The sequence below is a fragment of the Rousettus aegyptiacus genome, unplaced genomic scaffold (assembly GCF_014176215.1).
Source record: "Rousettus aegyptiacus isolate mRouAeg1 unplaced genomic scaffold, mRouAeg1.p scaffold_m13_p_3, whole genome shotgun sequence".
Taxonomy (NCBI): Eukaryota; Metazoa; Chordata; class Mammalia; order Chiroptera; family Pteropodidae; genus Rousettus; species Rousettus aegyptiacus.
In genome coordinates this window covers 10,440,977-10,467,633 of record NW_023416306.1, presented here as the reverse complement: position 1 = coordinate 10,467,633, position 26,657 = coordinate 10,440,977, and the positions used below count along the sequence as shown (strand labels likewise).

The 26,657-nt window shown below is 52.7% G+C and overlaps 1 protein-coding gene and 1 long non-coding RNA gene across 4 annotated transcripts; one reads left to right on the top strand and one right to left on the bottom strand.

The window, feature by feature from the left end:
- Positions 1–178: 178 nt before the first annotated feature.
- LOC118615034 lies at positions 179–8,862 on the bottom strand. Of its 2 annotated transcripts, XR_004956289.1 has the most exons (6): positions 6,744–8,862; positions 4,911–5,014; positions 4,079–4,133; positions 2,296–3,549; positions 1,705–1,825; positions 179–826 (listed from the first exon to the last, which is right to left on the bottom strand). It is a non-coding gene; the product is annotated as an uncharacterized LOC118615034 (long non-coding RNA). The 2 variants fall into 2 exon arrangements; XR_004956288.1 differs by lacking the exon at positions 6,744–8,862 and having other exon boundaries at positions 4,911–5,121.
- On the top strand, positions 7,249–26,110 carry PTGS1 (prostaglandin-endoperoxide synthase 1). Of its 2 annotated transcripts, none has more exons than XM_016155972.2 (11): positions 7,249–7,372; positions 7,465–7,554; positions 13,650–13,766; positions 14,183–14,323; positions 14,525–14,668; positions 16,734–16,915; positions 17,026–17,109; positions 17,791–18,037; positions 20,114–20,400; positions 23,639–23,786; positions 24,972–26,110. In XM_016155972.2, the coding sequence occupies exons 1-11, from the start codon at positions 7,366–7,368 to the stop codon at positions 25,325–25,327; spliced, it is 1,803 nt and encodes a 600-aa protein (XP_016011458.2). In that variant the 5' UTR covers positions 7,249–7,365; the 3' UTR covers positions 25,328–26,110. The 2 variants fall into 2 exon arrangements, with proteins under 2 accessions (XP_016011458.2, XP_036094959.1); XM_036239066.1 differs by lacking the exon at positions 7,249–7,372 and adding an exon at positions 8,235–8,312 and having other exon boundaries at positions 7,492–7,554.
- Positions 26,111–26,657: the final 547 nt, after the last annotated feature.

The window sequence follows — 26,657 nt, the reverse complement described above, 5'->3', positions numbered from 1 at the left end:
CCTTAGCCAAGTCACCTCACCTCTCGAGTGAGTTTCTTCAGGTGTAAAGTATGCGTAATGCTCTCCTACGGGGTAAAGGGGATAGTCAAAGGAGATCACAAATACAGAAGTCTTTGTAAATGGAAAACTGATTGTGTGTGTGTGGGCATGTGAGTGTGTAAACAAGTCATTCCTTCACTCATTCATTCATGGGCTCGTTTATTTGAGAATGACTGCTACAGTGCTCTTTAAACATCAGGCAGTGTCCTAAGCATTTTACAAGAATTAGCTCATTTAATCCTCGTAACAACCCTATGAGGATGCTACTAGCTTTGTCCTGGTTTTAAAGACAAGGAAACTGAGGCACAGAATGATTAAGTAATTTGCTCAATACCACATAACTAGTCAGTGGTAGAGCTGGGGTTCCCACTTAGTCCAGTTTGACTTCAGAGCTTCTCTCTCTCTCTCTCTCTCTCTCTCTCTCTCTCTCTCTCTCTCTCTCATTCATTAAGTGCATTCTCCATGTCGGGTCCTGGGTCCACTGGAAAAAACCAGAGCTGGTCAGCCTGGCAGGGTGGTTCTCTTGCAGGGGCAGAGGTAGGAGGGCGGGGTTCGGAAACGCATGGGCAGTTTTTGGTCGTTGCCATGACTGAGTTCACTCTTAGCCGGCTAAACTTCTTGCCCCGTGTGGGGCAATCCTACACAAAATGTCAATAGCACCCCACTGAGAAATTCCAGAAAACAGCACAGGCGTTGGACCTGGATCGAGTCCCAGCCCTGCCATTCCATTCCAAGATTGCGTGCCTCGGACAAGTTGTTTCAGCTCTCTGAGCCTCAGCTTCCACCTCTGAAAAACAAGGTGAGAGAAATCACGTCTGTGAAGTACACAGTAGCATCTGGCAGGCCTTGGTGGTTCAACAAACATGAACATCTTTTCCTCCCCAAGGAAATACCGAGAAGCGCAGGGGAGAAGCGGCTTGGACTCCAGCACCCTTCCAAACCCTTCTCCCTTCTTCTTGGGGAGGCCCTGTTGCCCGCTAGGCTCTGGACAGGCAGGCGTGGTCTAGCTACATTACCCTTCCCTGTTCTCTCCATCCAGGCTCATGGCCAAAGGCAAGAGAGCCTCCCTTGCTACCAGCCCCTGAGGCTTCAGGCAAAAGCCACTTCACCTCTTAGCCCTGACTTTCTTGTGCATCGGATGGAGAAACGGAGCACGAGCAGACATCAGTGGTTTCTGCCCGTCCTGCATCCCCTCCTTCTTTTGATAACGTTGGCCAGTTTTCTTTTGGGGGAACATCCCTCATTCTCAGTTAACGTGGATACACGTCTAGGACTGGACAGTCAGAATCGAGACATTCCATTTTCTTGGTCGCGGCATTTAGTTCAGGGATGGGTGCATGAGCTAAGCTAGGGCGATTGGAAGTGTCCAGGAAAGAGGCATTCTCCTTTCATATGGGACTGGGGCACAAGGCACAAGTAAGCCTGGAGCTGCCTGAGCCTTTAGGAAGCACCTACCTGACAGTGAGGCCAACAGGAGGGAAAAAAAGATGAGACAGAGAGAGAAAGAGAGAGAGAGAGAGAGAGAGAGAGAGAGAGAGAGAGAGAGAGAGAGGGAGGGAGGGAGGGAGGGAGGGAGGGAGGGAGGGAGGGAGAGAGAGAGAGAGAGAGAGAGAGAGAGGAAGAAATGAGAGAGAGAACAGATCTGATATCTGGATGGAGCCATACCTGTTCCCAGATTTTTAACTCGACAGCCAACACTTTCCCTTCTTTTGCCAAAATTGGTTGGAATTGAGTGTCTGTCACTTGTAATGGAAATAATCCTGACTTATTCAGGAGCCGAAAACACCTACGTCAGGAGGATTACCGGTGGACATAAAGAGACAATAGTGTAAGTGAAAATGTTTTTATAAGCTGCATGACGGCACGGAATGACGGGGCATTATTAATGAGGTGTTAAAGCAAGAACACACATTCCAGGCAAATGATGAGTCAGCCCAGTTCTATTTGAGAGGCTCCAGAAAATGGACTTCTAAGGCTCTTGCCCGAGAACTGAAGAGTTGTTTGGAAGTGTGAATTCTTGCTAACTAAATTTTCAGTTCATTGAGTATAAGTTTTCAAAGGATGAGATGTCCTGGCATTGGGGCAAAACTGTTTCTAATGTGACTTGTTCCAAGGTTGGTCATTTTACGAGAGGCCATAGGACACAGAAGAAAGATACCTGGGCTGTTGGGGCAAGTTCCTGCCTTGCTCCGAGTCTGAGTCCCTCACCTGAGAGGGGTGGGTTGCACCTTCTCTTAGTGCGCTCCTGGCTCTTACCTGCCGTGGTCTTGCCTTCTCAGAGCCTGTCTTGGTAACAGAAAGTCTGTTCGCTTCTGGAGTCTGCAGCATACACTCACTCCTGGATTCTCCGGAGAAGCCGCACATCAGAAACCACAGCCCGCACCAGAGAGAGACTCCAGCTGGCAGACGCTGGAGGTAGGCTGGCCCAATCTCCATGTCCAATTCCCTGCCCCTTCCTGCCTGACAGAAAACCTCAATTTCCCAATCCCCTCTGCAGCCAAGTGAGGTCACGTTCTGGCGAAAGATGTGAGTGGAACTCTGCTGGAGTCACCTCTGAGGGCGATGGGGCAGAGAGCTGGAGAGAGCCTGGACTCCTGATGGCATTACTGGACTGCTTACCTCCTGTCATTTGAGAATGCCAGGAATTAGAGCTAAGTGGTCTTCTCCTCATAGTGGTTGTGGGAAGTAAATATCCTTATTATCCTTATTTTCAGGTGAGGAAACTGAGGCTTGAAGAGGACATATGACTGGCGTCACGCCACATGGCTAGAATGTTGAAGCTGGCTCCAGATCCAGCTCCGCCTGACTCCGAAGCCTCTGCCCCCGTCATCAGCACATCTAGGGAAATGGGCTTACTTATCAAGTAGGGAAACTGAGGTTCAAGAGGGTGAGCGACTTGCCCAAGGTCACACAGGGAGGTCAGGGGGTCACGTGACTAGAAACCAGACCTTCTGGGTCTCCACGCCAGGGCTCTTTCTATGGCAATCTGCTGCCCAGAGAATGATGAGACTTGAAGACCAGGTTAAGGTCTGAGGGCAATGGGAGCTACTGGGGGTTCTAAGCAGAGTTAGGCGGGCAACAGCTCCTCTCTTCAACTGTGGTGGCAGAAGAAGGGGATGGGGGGGGGGCTGACATTTTACAGTCCCAGAAACCTCCAGAGCTACTGCAATCCCTTAGCAAGGCAATGGCTCCTGCTCAGGCTCATCTGACTCCTTGTCACAGGCGGCTGGGCCAGATCTCAGGAGCTGATGGCTGATGCTTTGCCGATTACGCTACTGGTGGGGCCAGGCTGGGAGGGTGCCAGTGGCGTGAGCACTCAGCCATCCTGTGTTGATCAGATGGAGCCGGCTGCCTAGTAGTGAGGCCTGTAGGCCAGGGGACCCTGCAGTGGAAACTCCCCAGATGAGCTTGGGGACTCTCCATTCGCCGATCTCCTGCTTGTTTATCTGCCTTCTTGGCCAGCTTCCACCAGGACTTGGGTGTTTGTTTTGAACATTCAGGGTTTGGGATCTAAGAGAGTCAGGGATGAAGTAAAATGAAGGTTAAGCTTGTAGATGTCAACATCAAGCAGACCAGGGCTCCAATCCCAGTCCACCACCTCCTAGCCTGCGGGCTTTAGCAAGTCAGCTTTCCTGTTTACAAAAATGGGGACAAGAAGAACTGTCTCTTGGAGCTGTTATGAGTTACAGAGGACATGATACACCTGAACTGCTTAGCACACAATGCCTGCCACATTGCAAGTGTCGCAGCAGTGGGTCCAAGCCCCCTCCCCTTCCTCCTCACTGCAAGATCTAGGGAAATCTCTGAGACTTAGTTTTCTCTGTTGCATAAAGGAGATAATGATGCCTTCCTCCTGGAGCTGCTGTGAGGATTTCAGTGAGAAAGAGAGGTAATATTTTGTGACTCTCAGATGTTGACTGCCCCATCCCCGCCCCCAGCTGACCACCACTCTAAGGGTGCATTCCTGCTGCTGGGGCTCAGGTACGTGGTACCTGGTATTCCAGAACAAAGGGATTTGGCCTCAAGTCCTAAATCTTACCGGTTGTGGCACGTTGGGCAAGTCACTTCAGCTCTCTGGACCTCAGTTTTTTAGTCTGCAAAATGAAGTTGAAACTACTCTATAGGAGGTAGAGAACTCTGCATGAAACCCTCCTGAAGGGAGAGCAGGTAACGAAGTCACACTGAGCTTCTGCCGGAGGCTGCGCGAGCTCACACAGACCATCTTGATTAGTCCTCACAATAACTCTTGCAAGAGCGGAATTAACTGCCTTTTACAGATGAGGGGACTGAGGCAAGGAGGGGCAGTTGGCCGCCTAAGGTCACACTGAGAGCTGATTTGAATCGGAGGGCTGAGATCTGAAGGGATGTTGGGTTGATTTCAGAGATTTCCTGCCTGGCTGTGCAGCTCCCTCCAGAGGTGGGGCTGGGTGGGGCTGGGTCCCTGAGTGATTCAGGTAGGAGTCAGCTTGGGATTTCCAAATAGTGGGTGGGACCGAGCAAGGGTGAGACCTCTGCAGGGGGATTAAAATTCAGGTCCTCGTTAGGGCCTCTGAGAGGTTTCCAGGAGGGCATGTGATTGGGTGGAGCTGGGGGTGGACGTTCGCACAGAGAGAAACCTGGTCCCATGTCACTGAGGGGGAATACTGGGAAGAAAGAAGGAGGGGGGTCCTTGCTGCCTTTGCTAGGGGGTGATCTCGGGGTCTAGTGTTGGGGGTACTGGCCAATGAGCCCAGCTGGAGAAGGCAGGGCATCACCACTCCTGGTGGTGGTCACAGCAGATGGATAGGGTGGCAGTCACCTTGATGAGACTCACCCTGGACCCTGACTCACTATATTTTTTCATTTTTGCAATCTGTCATATAGACACTCACTCATTTCTTTATTCCACCACTCGACATTTGCTGGGTGTCTTCTGGATGCCAGATCTTGTGCTTGACCCTGGGGATACGAGAGTGACCAAGACGCTCGGAGCTTCCTAATGGAAAGAAAGGGACAATGTAATCCATTGTGCTACCTGTTATGACCAGGGATGTTGCAAGAGTTTCCTCAGAGGGCTGAAAGAGGAAGAGCCGTGTCGGAGAAGGCTTCTCATGGGACCCTGGGGCTGGGCTTTGTCCAACCAGTGGAAGTTTACCAACTCCCTGGGTAGTGAGGCTACAGGCTTGGGAGCAGAGGGGCAAGGAGAGCCGACCCTGTGCGGTGGCTTTTTCCACAAGGGCCGGCCCAGGCCTCTGCCCTGTGCGTGCAGCCGCGTACCCGACCCTGCCGCAAAGCTGGACCAAACGTGAGTCCGAATGCGACCTCCACCTGTCCCAGCCTGCTCCCCCTCCCTGGTCTTGTCGCCAGCACCAGGCCAGACACCTAGGTGTCCTCCTCAAGACCTTGCTTGTCCTGAACCCCCAGGGCCGATCAGATGCCCAGCCCAGGCACTTCTCTGACACTGTTCCTCTTCCTCTCCCCAACTCTACCACTTCCGGAGCAGTGCTGTCCCTGCAGGACTGTGCCACCTCTCTCTGGCCTCCCCTTCGCCGCCTCCATCCCCAGACCTCCAGCTCTGGTCATACATAGAACCCGGCCATAGCGAAGGCTTGATCACTCCAGGCCGGACCCGTTTTCAGAGACCGTCCGATTTGGCCTTTCTATTGTTCAAATTGGGAGCCAGAGGCCTGGAGAGGGGCAGAGATCTGTCTAAGGCCGAACCATGGAAGAACTCACACTTGAACTCGGTTATCCTGACTCCCAGGCTAAGGCTCTTTCTCCCAACGTCAAGGCCACACAGGCGTTTGTGGGTGACTTGGGATCAAGGAGTTGGCAGGAGGTACAGTGTGGTAATTTGCTAGGTCCAGGGCCCAAAGGGAGGAGGACCTGAGGGTGGAAGATGGGGTCTCATTCAAGCTCTTCTCTCCTTTCTTCACCACCATAAAGTCCTCTTCTCTTTGGATAACTGGGCCCCCCTATCTCTATTCTGACCTCACCCCTTCGGCTGATAATCTGTACCTTACATCTCCTTGCCCTGTCTGGTTAGATCTGGGGTTGGAGGGAAGGCTGTAGCCTGTCCCAGCACCCCAGGGCCCTGGGCCCTTCACCTGCCCCAATCCCTCCCCCCGTCTGCCTTGGCTGGCTCTGACTCCCTGGGTTAGTTGGCTTTTGTCTCATGGGAACAACTTGGGCAGGGACATAGGCAGGGCTTCCCAACAGGTCTCATCTCTCCCCACCTGGCATGGGTCCTGCCCTGCACCCAAGGATGCCTGGGAACTGGCACAGGACCTCTCAGTCCTCCTGCTAGGCCTTTCCCGCCGTGGGGCCCACGGGATGGCTGGGTGTCCTGGGAAAGCTAAGGGAGAAAAACTTGTGAGTGTGTGGCTAGGAGACTCTGGGTGACCTAGGGTGGCCCTTTCTCCCTGCTAAGGTCAGTTTCCCCAGCTATGAAAAAAAAAAAAAAAAAAAAAGGAGCTAGATGCTGGGCTTCTTTCTGTAAAGTCAACAGGTAGATATAAGTCCAACTAGAGTGTCGACCTTGGCCTGCCCTAGAACTTAGTCAGATCTTTGAAAACTATGCCTCCTGATAACTGAACACCTACTATGTGCTTGGCACTGCATCAGATCAGATTTGTGTGCTTATCTCATTGTATCTCACCACAACCCACTGGAATGGTTCTTATTATCTCCAGACAAGCATGCTGAGGACCAGAGAGGGCAACGACCTGGTCCAGGGTAACACAGCCAGTAAACTGTAGCGTCTGGATTTGAACTCAGCTGTCCTGGACTCGAATCCTGTGCTCTTCGTTTCTGGTGGCGGAGGCTCAGGCCTGCCTCTGAGGGAAGTCAGTCTTTCTTGCTGGATCTGTCTGAGGGTCACGGGAAATCATGTGCAGGCTGGACGGCTCCTCTCCCATTCCCCTTCTCTGGGCTGCAGGGTGTGTGGTTCACACCAGCGGCTTCGCTTCAGACACACCTCGGTGCTGCCAGGAAGCCCTGGGGGACCACGGCATCTCACATGGTCTCTGGGCCTCAGTTTCCCACCTACGAAATGGACACAATTCTGGCACCACTGGGCTTTAAAAGCTCAAGTGCCTGAAGGACCTCGGTTGAAAAAACCACTTCGGTGGCAATCATAGAATAATTAATAAAACGCATTGGCTGGGACGGGAGCGGAGGAAGTAAGTGGGCGGTGGCCGAGGTGACAGCTGGCTGGAGAGGTGGAGCCAGGGCGTGGGTGGGGAGGGGTTGGGCCAGGCAGGCCGGCCAGCTCCGGGGCAGAGACAGAGACGCGCTGCAAAATTCTGGCAGTCCGTGTCGCGCACCTATCAGCCGCCGGGTCGCACCATGAGCCGTGAGTCCCGCTCGCGTCACCCAGGAATCCTCTCTGCCTCCTGGGGGAGCCTTGAACGCCAGGCTCAGCCTTTCTTCTGTCTCTCCCCGCAGGGCAGAGTCTCTCGCTCCGGTTCCCGCTGCTACTGTTGCTGCTGCCGCCGCCCCCGGTCCTGCCTGCAGATGTCAGGGAGCCCGTGCCGGGTAGGCGGCGCCACACCTCGGCCCCGGGGCTCGCTGCTTCCGTGCCCCCGGCCTGGCCCCTCTCCCTCCTCTCCGGCTGGCCCAGCTTCCCCTTTCACTTCGCGATGGCTGGGAGGGGGGAGGAGGCTTAGTCTCTCAGTGGGATGGGGGCTTTCTGAAGACCCCGAGAAATGTGGCCTTGGCTCGGGGACAGAGGTCAACAGGGTTCTTTGCGGGGAAAGGGCAGACCGGGATCTCGTGCTGGCTTTGGGAGAAGGGACAACCCCTCTCCGGCCCCCTCACCTGTTCTGGGCTCCCAGCTCCCCGGTAACGCTTCCTGTGGGGGCCTCTGTGGGAGGAAGCAGCGGGCTCCCACCAAGGGGTAAGCGTCTGGGCTGTCGAGTTCCCTTTCTCCAATCTCTGACTTTCTGGAGACCCATCCGGATTCCCATCCCCAGTGAAGATCTCAGACCCCGGTGAAGACTCCAGGACGCCAGCCACTCTGGGGAGACCGGAGGTGGACATGTGCTGATGGAGCCGCTTGCTTTCAGGGGGGTTTAAATCCGCACCTGTGAGCTTCCCACCGGGCAGATGAGGAAACTGAGGCTCAGATAGGTGCCATAGCTCCCTCAAGCTCGCACAGCATGGGGTGAGCTCAGGGTTTGAACTTGGATCGGTCTGACTCGAGGCACTTTCCACAGAGAACTCCCTTCTCTCCCTCCGTCTCTCCAAGTGACCCTGGTTTCATCAACCCATAGATGATGGCGCAGTGAGATCTTGTAAGAATTCCAGCACCCCTGCCTACCGCCATGCATGTACCAGGTTCCGAGTGAAGGAATTCGGCTCCTCCCTCAGACAACCTCCCTCCCCAAGCTCACCGCTTCTGTGCGAGTGCGCACGTGTGTGTGTGTGTGTGTGTGTGTATGTGCATGTGCGTGCAAGGCCTGGCCATAGCTTCCGCCACCCCCTTGCTGTATGATCCATCCCTTTCTGGATCTCCTCTTCCCTTCTGTGAAATGTGGTCGAGAGAGGATGGGAGGAGGGAGAAGGGTCTGAGCTCTGTTTCGTGGTGTTCCAAGGAGAGAAGAAAGACATTTAGGTGGGCTGTGAAGCCGACCAGGTTTTTTTTTTTGGTGGCATTTGAGGAAGCCAGGGAGAGGATGGAGGGTGCTCCAGGCAAGACTTTGGGTATGAGCGAAGGCCTGGTTTGTGGGAAGAAGAAGAGGAAGTCTCCTGCGGACAGCTCTTTACAGTTTGTTTACAACACCTGGCTGCGGGTGTTCTCTTCTTTGGTGCTCACGACAGCCCTGCCAGGGAGGTGCGATAGACCCATTCTGCAGAAGAGGACTCTGAGGCCCAAAGGGGCGAGCCCGTTTGTCTGAGACCCCGTGGCAGGGTCGTGGCAGAGTCGGGGCTGACCAGGCTGCCCCGGCTACAGGTCTTATCAGGTCCTGGATCAGCCCCGCCTTCGTCTTTGGCCCTTTCTTGCCCCATGCAGGGGGCTCACCCTGCCTTTCTTCCTGTGTCCATTTACTAGCCAGTGAGTCATAGTCTGTGCCCTTCTGGTTTTTGCCTTTTCTACTTATCTTTATGCTGCTATGTGTTTAAATAGGATGTTTATTTTGTTGTTGTGTTGTCTTTTTCGTTCCACAAACATTCCTGGAGGTTTGCTTTATGCTAGTCTTTGGCTGGAACTGGAGACACAGAGCTGGCCGGGTCTGGTGGGGGAGACAGAAAGGCCCACAGACTGTGAACCAGGGGGGTCAGGGCCGTGACTGAGAGATACGCAGGGGTGCGCAGGGCTCAGGGGAGTTACCTCTGAAGTGTGAGGAACTGAGGCTTCTCAGAGGCAGTGGTGTGGGACCCGGACCCTGAGGAGGTGGTCAGTGGGGGGAAACACTGTGAGGCTTTCCCTTGAAAGTCTGCAAGGGTCTTTCTGGTAGAAGCAATGGCAGGAGCTGAAGGCATTAAGGAGGCTGCCGTAAAGGTCAAGGACAGAGTGGGAGACAAGTTGAGTGTGGGAGCAGAAAGTTTGAGCTGTACTTCCAAGTCTATGGGTGAACTGAGGTTCTAGGTGCCTGGGCATCTGTGGGAAGTCGAAGTCTGTGTTTTTTTCCCCCAGCGGGGCAGCAAAGGCCAGTCTCTGAAGAGAAGATGGCTGCGGATGCTCCTGAGGGCAGGTGGCAATGGAGAATGTTGCTTCTGCTTCTTGTGTGATGGAAGAGATGGAGTCTAGCTTGGAAGGCAAGACCGTGCCAGGGGATCCTTCACGCTCAAGTTCATCTCCTCCAGCTCCTGGACTTGACTTAGTGTTCTCTCTTAGGCTAGGAATTGGGCATGACCTCCATGCCAGGCAGAGGGGCCTAAGGCCAGCTAACTGTGACGTATGGGGTAGGAACCAAACCTATGCCAAGACCTCCCCACTATAGCTGCAGGCCACCTCCTATCTGTAGCACCAGCTGGGTCTGTGGGTTGGGATGAGGCTTCCTCTCCAGCTGTGCTCTTCCAGCTGTGGGCCCGGGTGCAGGGCCCAGGCCCCAGGTCTGGCTTGTCAGGGTCCTTGTATTCTCTATGGCTGCCAAGACCCCACTAGAGCTTCTCTAAATATTATTCTTAGGTGATTTCGGTCCAGCCTCTTGCTGCCTGGCGCCTCTGTATCCTGGAGGACTTGGTGTTCCCCCACTGTGTCCCGAGGAGCCGGACTCCTGGGCTGGGAGACACTTCCTTGCTCGAATCTCCAGCAGGTTCCAGAGCCAGGCCCTCCTGAACAGTCCTTGTCTGTGGGGATGTGTGCTGTGTGGCATGCTGAGCCAGCCCACCTCTGGGTGGCTCAGTAAGGGCAAGTCGCAAGGTTGTCTGCAGATGGGGCAGGGGGGGTCACATTGATGCAAATAATAGAGAAGAGAGGAGAAGGGGGGCATAAAGGGAAATCTATTTAGAGCCCATCTGCTCCCTCCCCTTGCTGGGATACACAGGAAATCAAGGCCCAGGGGGGAGAAGGGACCGGCGCAAGGACACACAGCCAGCAAAGAGCTCGCCTTTTCCCAGCTCCTACTTGGTACCTGGCCCTGTGCTAGGTGTGGGAACTCGAGATGCCCTGGACTTAGTGCCTGCATCTCCCCAGTTCTCTTTCTTGATGGTTTATTATACAAGGTGCCCTCCACTGAGCCCAGGGCTGGGCAGGCATGAAAGCATGCAGGATTTAAGTTAGACTGAAAGCAGGCCTTCCTTTGTAAGGACTTCCCAGAGCTCTGGTTGTGGCAGGGAGAGGTGATCCCTCTGGAGTTCTGGTTTCATTCATTTAGGATTTTTTGGGGGGTCCACCTAAGATGGAAGGGTGACAAACCTACCTTACCCGGGATCATTCCCAGCCTATGGATCAAAGTGACTCTCCCTCCTCACCCCTGGAAACCTCTATAAGGAGGAGGGGAGGGGAAGAGCAAGTCTTGGCTCTGTGACTTTGAAGCAGTGGAGTTTGGGCGAGTCTCCTGCTTCCTGAGCTACGCCTTCCCCACCCATGCCATTGGGGGTCTCCCCCACCCTTCCTAGGGAGTGCTGAGCAGATAAACCCCCGTGGCAGGAGTGTGAGGCTGGGGAGAGGTCCACGGTCAGGCTCACCCCTGGGGAAGTGGCTCCTGGTCTCATCTCTGTTCACTCTGACACCCCAGGGCCCCAGTGTCCTTGCTGGGGAGAACTTTTCCTCCCCTGGGCCAGCTGGTATTTATGGGAAGATCGTGGGGAAGGAGGGAGGGAAAGTTGGACGGCAGGTCAGAGGGAGGGGCCTCCGCAGGCAGCCTCTCTTGGCAGGAGAGGGAGCTCCGTGCCTGCTGGGGCAGCACTCTGTCCAGCAGGGAGACTTCGAGCTAGACTTCCAGGCCAGCAGCCCAGGGCTGGGAAGATGAGTGGTCTCTCTGGCCAAGCTTGAGGTGGCCAGTCTCCTCACTTTGTTTTATTAATTCCACAAACACCTGTGGAGCTCTGGCCATCCTATCTGAATCTCCTGGGTGGCTGGATCTCTCCAGGACCTCCTGCTGTGTGCTTAGAGGAGAGAGTTGGGGACAGTGTATGGCCTCTTCTCTTGGAGGATTATGGCAGGAGGAGTGGAGTGTGGATATTCAGGGGAGGCTCTCCAGTGGGGAGGCAAAGTGCAGGCTCAGTCGGGAGGGTCAGGTAGATTTGGAGGGAGTTTATTAGGGAGGAGCAGCAGTCTGCGTGAAGGAAGAAGAGCTTTCAACTTTGGGATCAAGGGAGGGGGCGGAACAAGCTGGACGACCTCTCAGATCCTTCTGGGATCCCTGCTGTGGGCGGCTTGGGGATGAGAGTGCCTTGCGAGCCAGGGTTGGGAGTTGGGCAGTGAGCTCTGCAGCGGGAGAGATAGGCAGGTGAGCAGAGTGTCCTGAGTGGGAGGGATCAACGAGGAGAGGCCCAGATCCCTGAGCCGGCTGCAGGCTGGTCCTGGGCTGCTTGGCACTTCTGCGGCTGTGGCTGTGGGACAGGAGGCTGGGTCATGTCACGTCTCTCCATGCCTGGGACCTGCCTGGCGGGCGGGCCGCCTGTGTCAGCCCGATAAGGCCTTTTGTCCAGACTTCTTTCCGTTGGCCCCTCCTTCCTGCACCACAAAGATGCCATTGTAGGGGCTTGGGGAGTCGCCAGGGCTTAAACAAAACTATTTGCATGATTCTTGTGATTTACTTCTTGCTTGCGTGTGTGTGGGGGGGGGGGGGGAGGAGGGGTTGGTGGTGGTGCTGGGGTCCCTCTTTGAGGTAGGGCCTAGGGGACCCTGCTGTGAAGTGAGGAGGGGTCAGGCTTTGCCCAGGGTCATGACAAGTGATCGCAGCACCCTGAGGTGGCTTTCCAGGCTTCTCCTGCCTTTCGCTAGTCCCTCTTGACCTCCTATAAGCAGTTGGACAAAGAACAGAGAAGTTCCCTGTAACACTGGCTCTTGGCCCAGGTAAGGGGGAGCCGAGGGGAGCCTGGTGTGTTCTGTCTAAGGCTGCGCAAGGAGCTGTTGCCAGGAGCCAAGGGTCCTGAGTCTGTGGGGGACCCTACCCTGCCCTGTGTCCTTGGCCAAGCCCCTGCCTCTCTCTGAGCCATGGTTCCCCTTGCTCAGCAGTGAATTAACACCGAGGAGTCCCCGACTTTGCTCTTGAAGAATCTGCTAGAGCAGGGCAAGTTTGAGCCAGGGGGCTGTGGTCTGCGAGATCTGGGTTAGACACGAGGAGGGACTTCCTGGTGGGGCGTACTTCACGAGACAGGGGCCTGACTCCACAGCTTCACGTACCCTCTTGGGAGATTTTTTTTTTTCCAGCCATATGTCTCTTGTTCCCTTGGTCCCTGGCTTACCTCAAAATTCTAGAGCCCAGATCCCCTCATGACGCGGGCCAAAGCTGGGCCCGTCAGGAATGGGAGCTGAGGCAGGCGAGACTTCCCTTAACCCCCACACTCTGTCTGCAGGGTTTTGGGAAACTTCTTTCCTTGGACTTGACTGCTGGGTCTGTGAGGTGGCGTGGAAATGAAGGGATGGGCGGTTGGTCTGGTGTGACTTGTCGGGCAACCCATCTGGGTTTCCCTTTCTCTGGCCTCAGTTTCCCCATCAGCAAGTGGGCATTATAATAACTGCTTTTCCTTTCCCTCTGCAAAAATAGAGGACCGTGGTGGGCAATCTCATCTTCCTAGGATCCAGGTGTCCAGAGGCTGGGGACTGGTCTGCGAGAGCTCCCGTCCTTGTCCCTTTTCTGAATACCGTAGACCCTGCCCCTGGTGCTGGGCTCTGACTTGGCAGAAAGCGAACACTCTAGAAGCCCTTGGCTGCAGCATCTTATCAGCTATTTCTTAACCTTCAGTGTCACAGCCTGGGGCCTGGACTCTTCCCTGGCCCCCGTTTGGTGGCAGCAGGGAGGAAGGGGAGACTTCCTTTAGGGGCCCTGATGTGGGCCATGCTGGAGCAGGGCCCAGAAACGGCAGGGCTGGGACCCTTCTGCTCATAGCTGTGGGTCTAGAGAGGGGAACCCTGAAGTCCAGTGAGTTCAGACAGAGCTGCCACTTGGGTCCATGTCTCTGGCCCCCACGAGAGGTCACCCCCGGAGTGGTCTCTGATCTCTGTTTCTTATCCGCAGTGAACCCCTGTTGTTACTATCCCTGCCAGCACCAGGGAGTGTGTGTCCGCTTCGGCCTTGACCGCTACCAGTGTGACTGCACCCGCACGGGCTATTCCGGCCCCAACTGCACTATCCGTGAGCTGGGCCTCCAGCCCCCGACTCCTTCTGTCAGGGGCTCCTCCTGCTCCCCTGGGCTCCTCCTCCGAGACTCCCCACTTCCTGCCCTTGTTTCTGGCCATGGTCCCATTCTCTTCCTGGCCTGGCTTTTGATCTCGGACACTCTCTCTGCCCTCGGCCCTCACTCCCTGGTTCCGGGCTCTGAGGTGAGGCTTCACTGCCCGGCCTGATCACATTCCCTGGTCCTGTCCCCTGTCCTCACATAGGGTTCTGGCTCTGTCATGTGTCATCACTCCCAAGGTTCCGTCCTTACCTCTGCCCCATATGTCCTGCCCTATTCCATCCTGGTCCCCATTCCCAGTTCCACCTCCCACCCTGGCTACTTCTGGTCCTGCCAGGAGAGCCCACCTGAGTAGCCTCCACTGCTCCCGCAGCTGAACTGTGGACCTGGCTCCGGAATTTGTTGCGGCCCAGCCCCTCTGCCACCCACTTCCTGCTGACACACGGACGCTGGCTCTGGGACTTTGTCAATGCCACTTTCATCCGTGAAATGCTCATGCGCCTGGTCCTCACAGGTGGGTGGGGGACAGGCCTCCCCTTAATCTGGAGAAGCAATCAATGCTGCCAGCTCTTGAAATTCTTGGCATCTGATAAGGGCGGTGGGTGGGGAGACTCCGTGATGCCAGATGAAACAAGTCCAAGCCAAGAGAAGGCAGGGGAGGGGATGTCACTGGGGGAAGGAAACTTCTTGTCACCATCATTTTTGCCCTCTGCAGTGCGTTCCAACCTTATCCCCAGCCCCCCCACCTACGACTCGGCGCATGACTACCTCAACTGGGAGTCCTTCTCCAATATGAGCTATTACACTCGAATTCTGCCCTCTGTGCCCCAAGACTGCCCCACGCCCATGGGGACCAAAGGTAATGGAGGTGGGAGGGGGAGGCTGGGGTTGCTCAGTTGTCCTCTTTGGGAAAAAGCAGGCAGAAGAGCAATTCTCGACCCATTTTGCGGACGAGTGGACTAAGGAAAGACATCGTATGACTTATCCAGAACCAGGGATGAGGACGGGGCTGGAGTATAAAGACAGGAAAGGGTGGTGGAGGGTTTTGCTTGAGGTCACCTAGAAAGCCAGTAGCACAGTCAGGCTAGCATTTCCGTATTTTTAGGGCGCCTCTTTGCCTGAGACTTGTCTACCGAAGGGATGGGATCCCACTGGGATGGCAGTGACTTAAAAGTGGAAACGCAGGAGGGAAGTAATAATGTGCTTTTTACTAGTGCTCTTCACTAATATAAATAGTTTTACATGCTTCATTGGCGCAGTTTACAGATAAAGTCAGATTTTTTTTTTCTTTAGTTGTCCAAACCCCACTTGGTCTCCTTGGCAGGAATCTTTCTCCTAAGGCCTTTCCCCCACCCCACTCCTGATTGCCCCCAGACCTGAGAATTTTCCCAGTTCAGAGTCATCAGTCCAGCTTCGCGGGCAGAGAGGACGAGAGGCATCGGCCCGCCCTTGCCGCCACTTCAGTTCCCACCACACGGTGTCGCTGTGGAGCGCTGGCCCTGTGCAGCCCCAGAGTTGCGTGCTTTGGAGCGCTCAGAACCATGGGTATAGATGTCTTGACTTGGGCCTCAGGGGCACTGCTCTGATGATTCGCACTCACGTGCGCAGCTACTATTCCCAAAGCATGGCCACTCTGCCAGGATAGTCGCGTCTCGCGGCCCTTTTGGGCTCTGCCAACACTTTACTGGACCGGTCCTTGCTCAGCATCATTCTGAGTGATGATTCCAAGTTATGGGGTATAGACCATTCCCTCCGACTTCCCTTTTGGTGAGTTCCCTTTGGGGTGCTTGCTATCCTTTCCTGCTAGAGGAAACCAGTCGGCCATTTCAATCCAAAGAGCTAATCTATTGATCTTGATTGGACCTTCAACACTGGGCCTCGCGTGAGGTCTCGTGAAAAGAACCTTGATAAGAACAGAAACATTGAATTATTCCTCACTGCCAGGGCATTGGGAACGGACTCCTCTGACAATGCCATAATTTAAGGAAGGTCCTTTAACACTTGTTCTCATCATGACAGACACCGGCTTCAAGATGACTTTTTGTCTTTACCCTAGACATAAAAAGACTGACGTCACTTAAAATAGGTTGGCAAACTTCCGCCTGCGGGCCAAATGCTGCCCATTCCCTGTTTTGTAAATAAAGCTTTATTGGGACACGTTAAGGACTGTCTGTGGCTGTTTTCCTGCTGCAGCAGCCAAGCTGAGTCGATGTGCTGGAGGTCGTACGTTGGCAAAGCCTTAAATATTGACTAGATGGACTTTTACAGAAAAAGTTCCCTGACTCTTGATGTAAAAGATTCCACGTCACCAGTTCTCTGTCACACTTACATTATTTCGTGCATCTCCAAATCCACTGCATAAAATAGGTTTCCTTTGCCCTGTTTTCTAGATGAGGAATTTGAGAGATGAAATGACTTATTTATGTTCACATGGTTAGTGAATGGCACCGCCAGTTTCAAACACAGGCCCCTTTACTCTACGGCAGGAGAGTCCAAGTTCTTTTGTTTCTGTTTTTTTTTTTTTTTTTCTTTCCTTCTTTCTTTTTGTTTAGCTTTTTTAAAGTTGCAAACCTACACAAAAGTTGAGAGGAAAGTCTAATAATCTCCTATGTATCCATCCCATCCCCTGGTTTCAAGACTTGTCTACAATTTGCCAATCTTATTTCATCCATCTCCTCTCACTTTATTTTTAAATGGAGTATTTTAAAGCTAAGTCCAAACAGCATGCCATTTCACGCATACGTACTTCTAGGGTCTGTTGGCAGAGAAGTTGCAAGGAGCCAGCTGGCAGGAGGTTGGTGGTTCTGTGGAGGCCTTGCAGGGCTTCCCGCATGGACCAGTTTGGTCTGGTGAGCCCAGGAGGTCCTGTGGCGGGAAGATGCAGACAGGAGGCAGCTACTGCTCTTTCTCACCTCCCCAAACAGGGAAGAAGCAGCTGCCAGATGCCCAGCTCCTGAGCCGTCACTTCCTGCTCAGGAGGGAGTTCATACCCGACCCCCAAGGCGCCAACCTCATGTTTGCCTTCTTTGCACAACACTTCACCCACCAGTTCTTCAAAACTTCTGGCAAGATGGGCCCTGGCTTCACCAAGGCCTTGGGCCATGGGGTAAGTCCCTAGGAGGGCCTCTGGGCTTCTCTGGACCTAACTTGGCACATGCAGGTTGTCACCGGTGGGGCAGGCCGAGTGACCTGAGTGGACTCTCTCTCTGCTGTCAGGTAGACCTCGGCCACATTTATGGAGACAATCTGGAACGCCAATATCAGCTGCGGCTCTTTAAGGATGGGAAACTCAAGTACCAGGTAGCGTCAGCCACAGGGATGAGATACTGGGAAGGGGCTTCCACCATCTTCCAGGCAGAGACTGTGGCAGGGGGATGAGGGGTGGTGGCTGGGTGGTGTCCTGAGCGGGCCAGCTGCAGGAGCCGGAGGTGTGTGCAAGGAGGAGAGACAATAAATCTTGCAGAGAAGGCGCCAGGCAAGAGAAGCAGATGAGGAGCAGAAATGACCTCTCGTGTCCTCCTGGGAGGTGGCTTTTAGAGCTCGATACGACGGGCGTTTCCAGTTGCCCTTTGTTCATTTAATTATTCCACTATATTAATTGGACGCTATGATGTGCCTGGCACAGGCGATTAAGCAGTGACAGCGATAATTACGGGCCCTGCCCTCAAGGAACTCACAGTCGATCAGGGACCACAGACATGAAGATGCTAGTTCCATGCAGACTTTTTGTCTAAATTAGCACTCCCATAGAAATATGATGTGAACCACATATGTAATAAGCCAGGGCATGATCTTAGATGTGGGTGTTTTAGAGGACTGCTCTGGCCACAGTGCCGAGGATGGCCCCTGATTAGGAGGTAGAATCAACAGGCCTTGGTTAGGGAGGAGGAGCAGCTGTAAGTAGGAGCGGGAGGAAGTCCACTGTGGCAGGTGCAGGTGCCCTGCCTCGTTCGCAGGTTGCCAGGTGGCCCCATCCCCCAGGTGCTGGACGGAGAGGTGTACCCGCCATCGGTGGAAGAGGTGCCCGTGTTGATGCTCTACCCACGGGGTATTCCGCTCAAGAACCAGATGGCAGTGGGCCAGGAGGTGTTCGGCCTGCTTCCTGGGCTCATGCTCTATGCCACGCTCTGGCTGCGTGAGCACAACCGCGTGTGTGACCTGTTGAAGGCTGAGCACCCCACCTGGGGCGACGAGCAGCTCTTCCAGACGGCCCGCCTCATCCTTATCGGTGAGGACTCCAAACGGGCCCTGACCTGGAAGGTCATCCCCTCTGTCCTGAGAAGCAGGGGGTGGAGGGCTCGGGGACAGAGAGCTGGAACTGGAAGACTAGTCCTTCCACTTACTGGCTACGAGACCTGGAGCAGGCCTCTTCCCCTATGTGAGCCTCGGTTTCCAAATCTGGATGTTGGGGATGATGATAGTTGTAAGGATTTGTTGAAATGATGAATGGGAAAACACTCAGCACACAGTAGGCCCTTGGAAAACGGATGGCTATGGTGGTTGACTGCGAACTGGGTAACTCACAGCCAATTTCATCAGCCATCCCAAGTCTCAGCTGCCCCACGTTTCTGCACCCAGACGCACCCAGTGACATCCCCAGCATGTGTAGCTCGAAGTCCAGCTTGCCTGGCCTTCAGGGATGCTCATGCTTCCTGCCCTTCATGTGTCTGCTTTCCTGGAGTTTGGTAGCATCTGAGTGACTCAGGGACAGGATATTTTTGTGTCCCTTACGGGGGCGAGTCTGCAGCCTAAAATGTCAGATGGTTTCCTGCCTGGAAGCTTGGCCCCTGACACTCGTGTCCAGGCCGTGTTCGCTCTGAGTCACCAGTAACCCCCCGCCCCCGCCTCTGGGCATCCTGGGCATGGCTGCTCCCTGCTGGTCCCAATTATAGCTCCTGATTTGCCGGAGTTTGTAAGACCCAGGCATTGGGGATAGAAACAGCCTAAAGAAAAAGGGGCTGGAACTGAAGTCCCAGCACTGCGGAGACCTTGACCAGAGAGGGCAAGTCCATGGGAGGAGGCCGCCCAGCATACTGACTGGTGATAAAGCTGTGACCAAGGGCATTAACGCTGTGCATCCAGTACTGCATTTAACCCTCCCCCACAACCTTATGGACCAGGTACGATTACTCTTGTGGTGCAAATTAAGATTCAGAGAGGTTAAGCGAATTCTCAGCAGAAGAAGACTTGAACCAGGGCTGGCTGCCACCAAGTTTCATGCTACTTCCACCCCACTGCAAGGGGAGCTCGTCCCTGAGTGGGGAGGGATCGCAAGACTTAGCCTGATCTTTGCTGATGTGTGAGTACGGGGAGGGGTTTCTCCCCTCACACCTGCACTTACCGCTCCTGCTTCTTGTCTACGTGTATTGACACTTCCTATTCTATTATGCCGGGCCTCGGGCCTCGGGCCTCGGGCCAAGCAGTGTAGGTACAGTTGTGTTCTACTCTTCCCAACGACCCTATGAATACGAACTGATATCATTATAATACACATTTCACAGATGAGGGAAGCGAGGTTCAGAGAGCTTAGGCAACGTGCGCGGCCCTGGCTCAGGTGGCCAGGATTTGGATCAGGTCTGCTGATCGCAAATCCAGTGACTCCAGACCGATTTGCTGAAAGCCAATTTAGCTAAGGGCTGATTGGCCAAAATATCCGTTTCCTTTAATATCTAGGTGACCAGTTTTCATTTCGTTGTGGAATGTTCAATTTGTTTCTCCCCTGGCTCTTTGCTTCATAGCTGGTTTACTGAGGGAGCAGAGGAAAACTCAGTGCACAAGAATTCTGACTTATAGGAACGTGTGAGAAATATACTTAGGACTGGATTAACCTTCTGTCTTCAGCGTTCCTGTTATGCTGCAGCTGCCACTCTCGGGGGGTTTTTTTTGAAGCCCTCCTCGCAGTCACGATGGGAGCCCTCACTAAGCAATTTGCATTTCCCCAGATTTTGTGGCCTCTGCGACTTCTTCTAATGGACTGCGGGAGGGGGTCCCCCAGGGTCAGGGAGCCAGTTCTCAGACACTTCCTTTGCATGTCCTGCTTAGCTGGGCCCACACATCTCTGTGGAAGCAGGAGCAGATGACAGTTCTTATCTTGGGACATCATTTCAACCCAAGACAGAAAATTCCATCTTCACACCTCTTCACAAAAAGACAGAGTGAACGTGAACCAAATATAATTAAACAGTGTCCACAGCCATGAAGAAGCAAAAAAAGAGCAAGCAGTTTCCACGAACTGGCCTGCTTCCCAGGCCGGGTGACTGAATGGCTGTGCTCTGCTGACCCTTTCCCCAATGCTCCCTCCCAGGGGAGACCATCAAGATCGTGATCGAGGAGTACGTGCAGCAGCTGAGCGGCTACTTCCTGCAACTCAAGTTCGACCCGGAGCTGCTGTTCAGCGTCCAGTTCCAGTATCGCAACCGTATCGCCGTGGAGTTCAACCAGCTCTACCGCTGGCACCCGCTCATGCCCGACACCTTCAAGGTGGGCTCCCAGGAGTACAGCTACGAGCAGTTCTTGTTCAACACCTCCATGCTGGTGGACTATGGGGTCGAGGCCCTAGTGGACGCCTTCTCTCGCCAGAGCGCCGGCCGGGTGAGTCTCAGAGGGACCTCGGTGGGGACAGGTGGGCTCTGCGATCCGACAGGCCTGGATCTGGACATTAGTTCTCTTTTCTATAAAATGGGGACAGTGTCATCCCTACAGAGTGGTTGTAAGCATTCCTTCATTCGTTTTTTCATTCTTTCGTTTTTTCAGCGATACTGGGTATTGCACCAGCTGCTGGGGATATAGCGATGAATAAGGTCGGTGTGGTTCTTGGGGCCTTGTCCTTTTTGGCACTCATGCCTTTGAAAGGAACAACAGTCATATGGCAGCTGACATCACTTGAGTACTTACTATGCGTTAGGCCCTGTGCCAGGTGCATCTCGGATGCTATCAGAATTGTAAGAACACGTTTGGAACCAAAGTAGAGAAAGCCCACAGGGCCCTGGGGACTCGGAAGGGGTCTTCTGAGACAGGGTTGGGGATTGTGGATTAGGAAGTGATGTTTGAGCAGAGAACCAAAGAATGAATGGGGATCTCCCAGGGAGAGAGGTAGTGTCAACGGCAGGAGATGATGGTGTTCCAGATGGAGGGGACAGCTTGATAAAGGCCTGCAAGTCAGAGGACATGGCAGTCTGAGGAGCCAGGAGTACCTTCGGGGTATGATAATATATGTGGAAGTGCCTACACATAGTAGGTCTTCATTAAAGAGCAGGCCTCTGTTATGGGCTGAATGACCCCCGCCCTCCCATCCCCATCAATTTATATGTTGAAGTCCTGACCCCCAGTACCTCAGAATTTGACTGTATTTGGAGACAGGGTCTTTAAAGAGGTAATTAAGGTTAAACGGAGTCACTGGGTGGGCCTTAGTCTGACTGGTGTCCTTTTAAGAAGAGGAGATTAGGATATAGACATGTACAGGGGGCAGACATAGGGAGAAGACGGCCATCTGTAACCCAAGGAGGGGGGCCTCAGAATGAAGGCAACCCTGCTGACACCTTGAACTTGGACTTCTAGCTTCCAAAACTGGGAGGAAATAAGTTTCTGCCGTTTAAATTACCCAGTTGGTAGCACTTTGTCATGGTGGCCCTGAAATTCCTACCCGACTCCCTCCTAAGTCTTCCCTTTCACACATTCGGAAGCTTTCATCTCCTTCATCTCAGCTCCCCTCATCCCCCGTTTTGCCCTAATCCTCGTCCCTAAGCCCTGTCAGGAAGTTGTGGCACCGTATGAATTTAGGTTTCTTTCTGGTAATTTATCTGAACTTAGCCATATGCTGCCAGCAGTGGGCAGCTGCTGGCTGCCTTATGGTCTCTCTTCTCGGTGGGGACACAGACGTGAGCAGAGACAGCAGCTTTCGTGTGGGGCCTGTGAGAAGCCCTGCTATTTTCTGGTGCAAGGCAGAAGGAAAGGAACAGAAGCTGTCGACTCTCAGCGTATTAAAAAGAGTGTGAGAGATGGTAACATGGGGCTTCCGCTGATAATCCCCACACGCGGCCACCATCTTTTTGGGTTACCATGTCACCAACACTGTGGTGACTGCTTTGCATATTTTATTTCCCTTATTTTGCCACAACTCCATTAGGTAGATGCTCTGACCAGCCCCATTTTGGCCTAGGAAGAAGCTGAGAGCTGGCTTCAGTAATTTGCCCTGGGTCCCTGTTTCGGGATCACAAATTAGGTGGCTTCAAACAGCAGGAATGTAGTTTTCCAAAGTCTGGAGGCTAGAAGTCCAAAATCAAGACGTCAGCAGAGCCTTGCTCTCTCTGAAGGCTCCAGCGGGACTCCGTTCCGTGCCTCTCTCGGCTCCTGGTGGTTTGTGGAAGCATCTCTCCAACATGATGTTCTTCCTGTATCTTTGGTTTTTCTTTTTTATCAGGACACCAGTCATTGGATTAGGGCCCGCCTTAGTGGAATATGACTTCATTTTAACTTGATTATATCTATTTCTAAATAAGGCCACATTCATAGGTACCGGGGGTTGGGAGTTTAATGTATCTTTTTGGGAGCACACGAGTCAGCTACAACAGCCCCACAGCTTTTAAATGGCAGAACTGAGATTGGCACCAGGCTCTGCTAGCTTTGCTCTAAGGTATATGATTTCACCCAAATATGCTTTTCCTCTTTCCCATCCAGTTATACTCATTCTATCCAAACAGAATTCTTTCTTAAGCTTTAACATTATGAATTCGTCTTGAACAATAGAGCTTTCTGTAGACCAACGCTCCTTAATAGTTAAGAATGAGAAAAATTTTTGAAGCCTTCCTTATCTCACCAGATTTTCTGGACTTTGAACCCTATTGTCATTCCTTTGACAAAATATTATACCACCTGTTGGTCTTGGATTTAACTTCGAGTTTAGTTAAGCTAAATTTGTTTATATTTTCCAGTTTTCATGGCAAGATTTTAGCTCCCTTGTTGATAGCTTATGACTCTGCCTTTCTCAGAAAGCTTGGCAGAAGGAGGGAGAAACAAAGTCACGTACATTCCTGTAAATGGCTTTATCTGTTCTGAATGGAGTGACTTGACACTCTGCCTTCCTACTTTCAAGGTCGGAGTTTCTCTGTCCTAGTGGTGGCTGATTGCTAGGGGTCCACTGTTTAATACTTAGATTCTCAGTAAATTTCGTTGAATCTCAATACTATGATAAGGGAAAGGAAAGCAATAGCAATAGTTTCCTTAGCAGAATCCCTGAAAAGATCAAACATTTCTGTTCTATAATAAGAACTGATTTGGAGAGTGACAGATATAGGTTAGTTCTGCCAGGTATAATTTAAAAAACCTCTTGGAAAAGCCCTAAATTTTGACCTCACGAGCTGATATTCGTCCATCTCCCCTATTTCCAACCCTTGCCGGCTCAGAGAGCCTTCTGTCCCTCCAAGTTTCATTTCCAAAGCTGGAACGTCTGTCCCCTCTGCTTGAGCTCTTGGCTGTGGCCGTACTGGCCTTCTCCTCAGAAGAGTCCTAGCTGCTTGACTGAAGAGTTTCAGAACCTTCTTTAACAGGGCTTTGGGGCCTTCTCACAAAGAGTTGGAGACTAGTGTGGCTGATGAGCCAGCATAGTGGCCTCCTGGCCCATTTCACACTTTAACGATGAGGAAGCTGAGACTTACAGGGGATCCCTAAGAAGGCACGGCAGTGGCAGACCTCATGGGAGGTCCCCGGCAGGGCGAGGGCCAGGCCGAGCCATGTTCTCTGTCCTGGCTCGGGAAGGGCTCCTGACCTACAGTTCTTTTCCAAGACAGTGTGGCCCAGCTCTCAGAGCATGGCTGTGTTTCTGTCTTGGCAGATCGGTGGGGGTAGGAACATAGACCACCACGTCCTGCATGTGGCAGTAGAAGTCATCAAGGAATCCCGAGAGCTGCGGCTGCAGCCCTTCAATGAGTACCGTAAGAGGTTCGGCTTAAAGCCCTATACCTCCTTCCAGGAGTTCACAGGTGAGCAGCTGTTTCCTGGACATGGCCCTGCCCTCACAGGACTTGCACTAAAGAATGGGCCAATACATAGAGCCGGCACTGTGACTGCAATTACGGGGGACGTGGGAAGGCAAATAATTCCACTTATGGGGAGAAGGTGGCTTTTCGTCTGGTTTTGAAGGGTAAGTAGGGATTTTTCCAGATAAAGAGTAGAAGGAAGAGTATTCTAGGTTGAGGAACAGAAAGTACCAGATCACTGAGCTCGCAAAGAATGAATCTGCTAGAGAGAACAGTTATAGGTATGGCTGGAGCAAGGGGCTTATGTGGGGGTGGGATGGGGGTTAGTGATGGGAGGTTGGGGCTCAACTGTATAGAATATTGGATTCTGTGCTAAAGATTTTGGGTTTTATTCTGTCTAGTGATCCCTAAATACTCATTTATGGACCAGTGACCTGAGAATCACTTAGAAAACTGGTTAAAAATACCAAATCCTGGATTTCTCTCCTAGAGAGTCTGATTCAGTAGGCCTGAGTGGTACCCAAGACTGTGTGTGCATGAGCGTGTGTGTGCGTGTGTGTGCGTGTGTGTATTGTTATTGTTGTTGCTGTTGTTTATGATCCCCAGCTATTGGGCAGCCAAGTTTGGAAGTCCTTGTCACAGACAATGGAGAGCCACTGAAGGGTCTTGACAAGGGTGTGACATGACCCATGCCTGTGTATTAGTGCCCTATGGAGGGTGGATTTGAAAAAACAGGGAAGCTCAAGGTCAGCATCCTGTGATCATTCAGAGGGGCTGAAATAACACTGTTACTCAATCTCTGTGTGAGAGCCTGGACAAGTTACACTACATCTCTGAACTCCAGTAGAACTCAGGGTCTTAGATGGAGATAAGGCCTTAAAACCTGGCTGTGAAAGAGACAAGGTGAGTCGCTTCTCCTTGTAATGATCAGGTAGTGAGATGAGTTGCCCAAGATGGCAGATCCAGGCCCTTTAGTCCTTCCTCAGTAGCGAATTCCTTCCCCTGGATGCAGCCTTGCAGAAGGGTCAGTCAGCCAGGCCAGATTCGAGGGCCTGTGCTCAAATGCTCAAATCGTTTTCCTGAAGTTCCTTATTCTCCCCAGGAAAAAGTGGATCTAGAAGGCTTCCTCCCTAGATTAACCTTAATGGATGGCATCGTGGTTCTGACTCTAGCTTCTCCCCCTTGTAGGAGAAAAGGAGATGGCAGCTGAGTTGGAGGAACTGTATGGAGACATCGATGCCTTGGAGTTCTACCCAGGACTCCTTCTTGAGAAGTGCCATCCAAACTCCATCTTTGGGGAGAGTATGATAGAAATTGGGGCCCCCTTTTCCCTCAAGGGCCTCTTAGGGAACCCCATCTGTTCTCCGGAGTACTGGAAGTCAAGCACATTTGGTGGCGAGATGGGCTTCAACATTGTCAAGACGGCCACATTGAAGAAGCTGGTTTGCCTCAACACCAAGACTTGTCCCTACGTTGCCTTCCGTGTGCCCGACCCCGACCAGGATGGGGAGCCTGCTGTGGAGCGGCCGTCCACAGAACTCTGAAGAGGCGGGGCAGCCTCGTGCTGGAGGGTGCAGCTTTGTGTTTGCCTTTCCAGAATGCCGAGGCCAGACTTCCTAGTCTTAAGCGTCCGGTTTCTAGTTTGGCATCAAGAATATCAGGATTACATTTAGAACTTTGTGTCTTTTACCCATTATCTCAAATATTGTGGTCTTGTTTGTCATTCTAGAATACTGAATGCCTGGCTAACCACCCAGGGCATTAGGAGTGGTTCTCGTTGGCATGCCAGAACCCTGGATTCCTGGTTGACAGCCTAGAATGTCAGATTTCTGGTCGATGTGGAATATAGGCCTTCTAGAACATGTTGCTCCTGATGGAATCATCTAGAAAGTTAGGGGGTGTTTGTTTTGCATTCTAGAATTCTGCCCCCCTCTCCTAGAATGTTGACTTCCCAACTGGTGATTCCGAGTGTCATTTTCCTGGTTGCTGATCCAGAATAGTGGCTGGCATGCCAGATCAGTTCTGGTCTGCATGTCTAGAATGTTGATTTGGTTCATTTTCCTGTTCCACGAGACATCTGCGGAACAGGAGAATCTGATGTCTAAGAAGAATGCACTGCCTGGATCTATGTCTACACTGAGGGGGCAAGGAGGTGAGGTGTTCTTCTTGGGATCCCTAACTTAGACCCTGGTTGGCGGATAGAGAGAGAACAGGTGGGTTTTTTCCAGACCTTTGTCTGGAAGCCACCAGAGCTCTGTCTCCATCCAGGATCTTGACTCATGGCAGCTGTTTCTCATGAAGCAAATAAAATTCTTTTTCCAAATTGCTGCTATGTGTCTCCTTTGATCTCGTCCCCAGGAGCGGCGGCAACACTGAAGTAACCTTTCTCCCAGCCACGAGCTAGATGTGGTAGAGGATGCAGCTTGAGTGTTTCCATCCAGGTCCCTGGGGCTTGTCATTGTCCAGATCTTCCACCACGGATGCTTCATTTACCCGTCATGAATTAGATAGTACCTCTCTCAGGCTGTGCTCCTAAAACGCACGACTCCCCAGCCCCAGGAGATGCAGCATGCAGCTCCCACCATCTGATTAAAACAACTTCCTCCCTTACTGAGCAGACAACCGAGATGAAAAGCATCTGGGGAGGGGAACACTAACTGTACCGGTTTTATATATTTGATTCTTATTCTCATCTCAACAGTATGAATGAAGTGGTATAAAAATCCCCATTGCAAAACTGAGGAAGTTCAGACTGGGGTGGCCACATGACATGCCCCACAGGTGTGAGAGCCAGGTTGGGACTCAGGTCTAACTAAGTCTAGAGCCGTGCTCTTTTCCCCATCCAGCTTCCTCTTGCTTCCTGGTTTGGCTCGG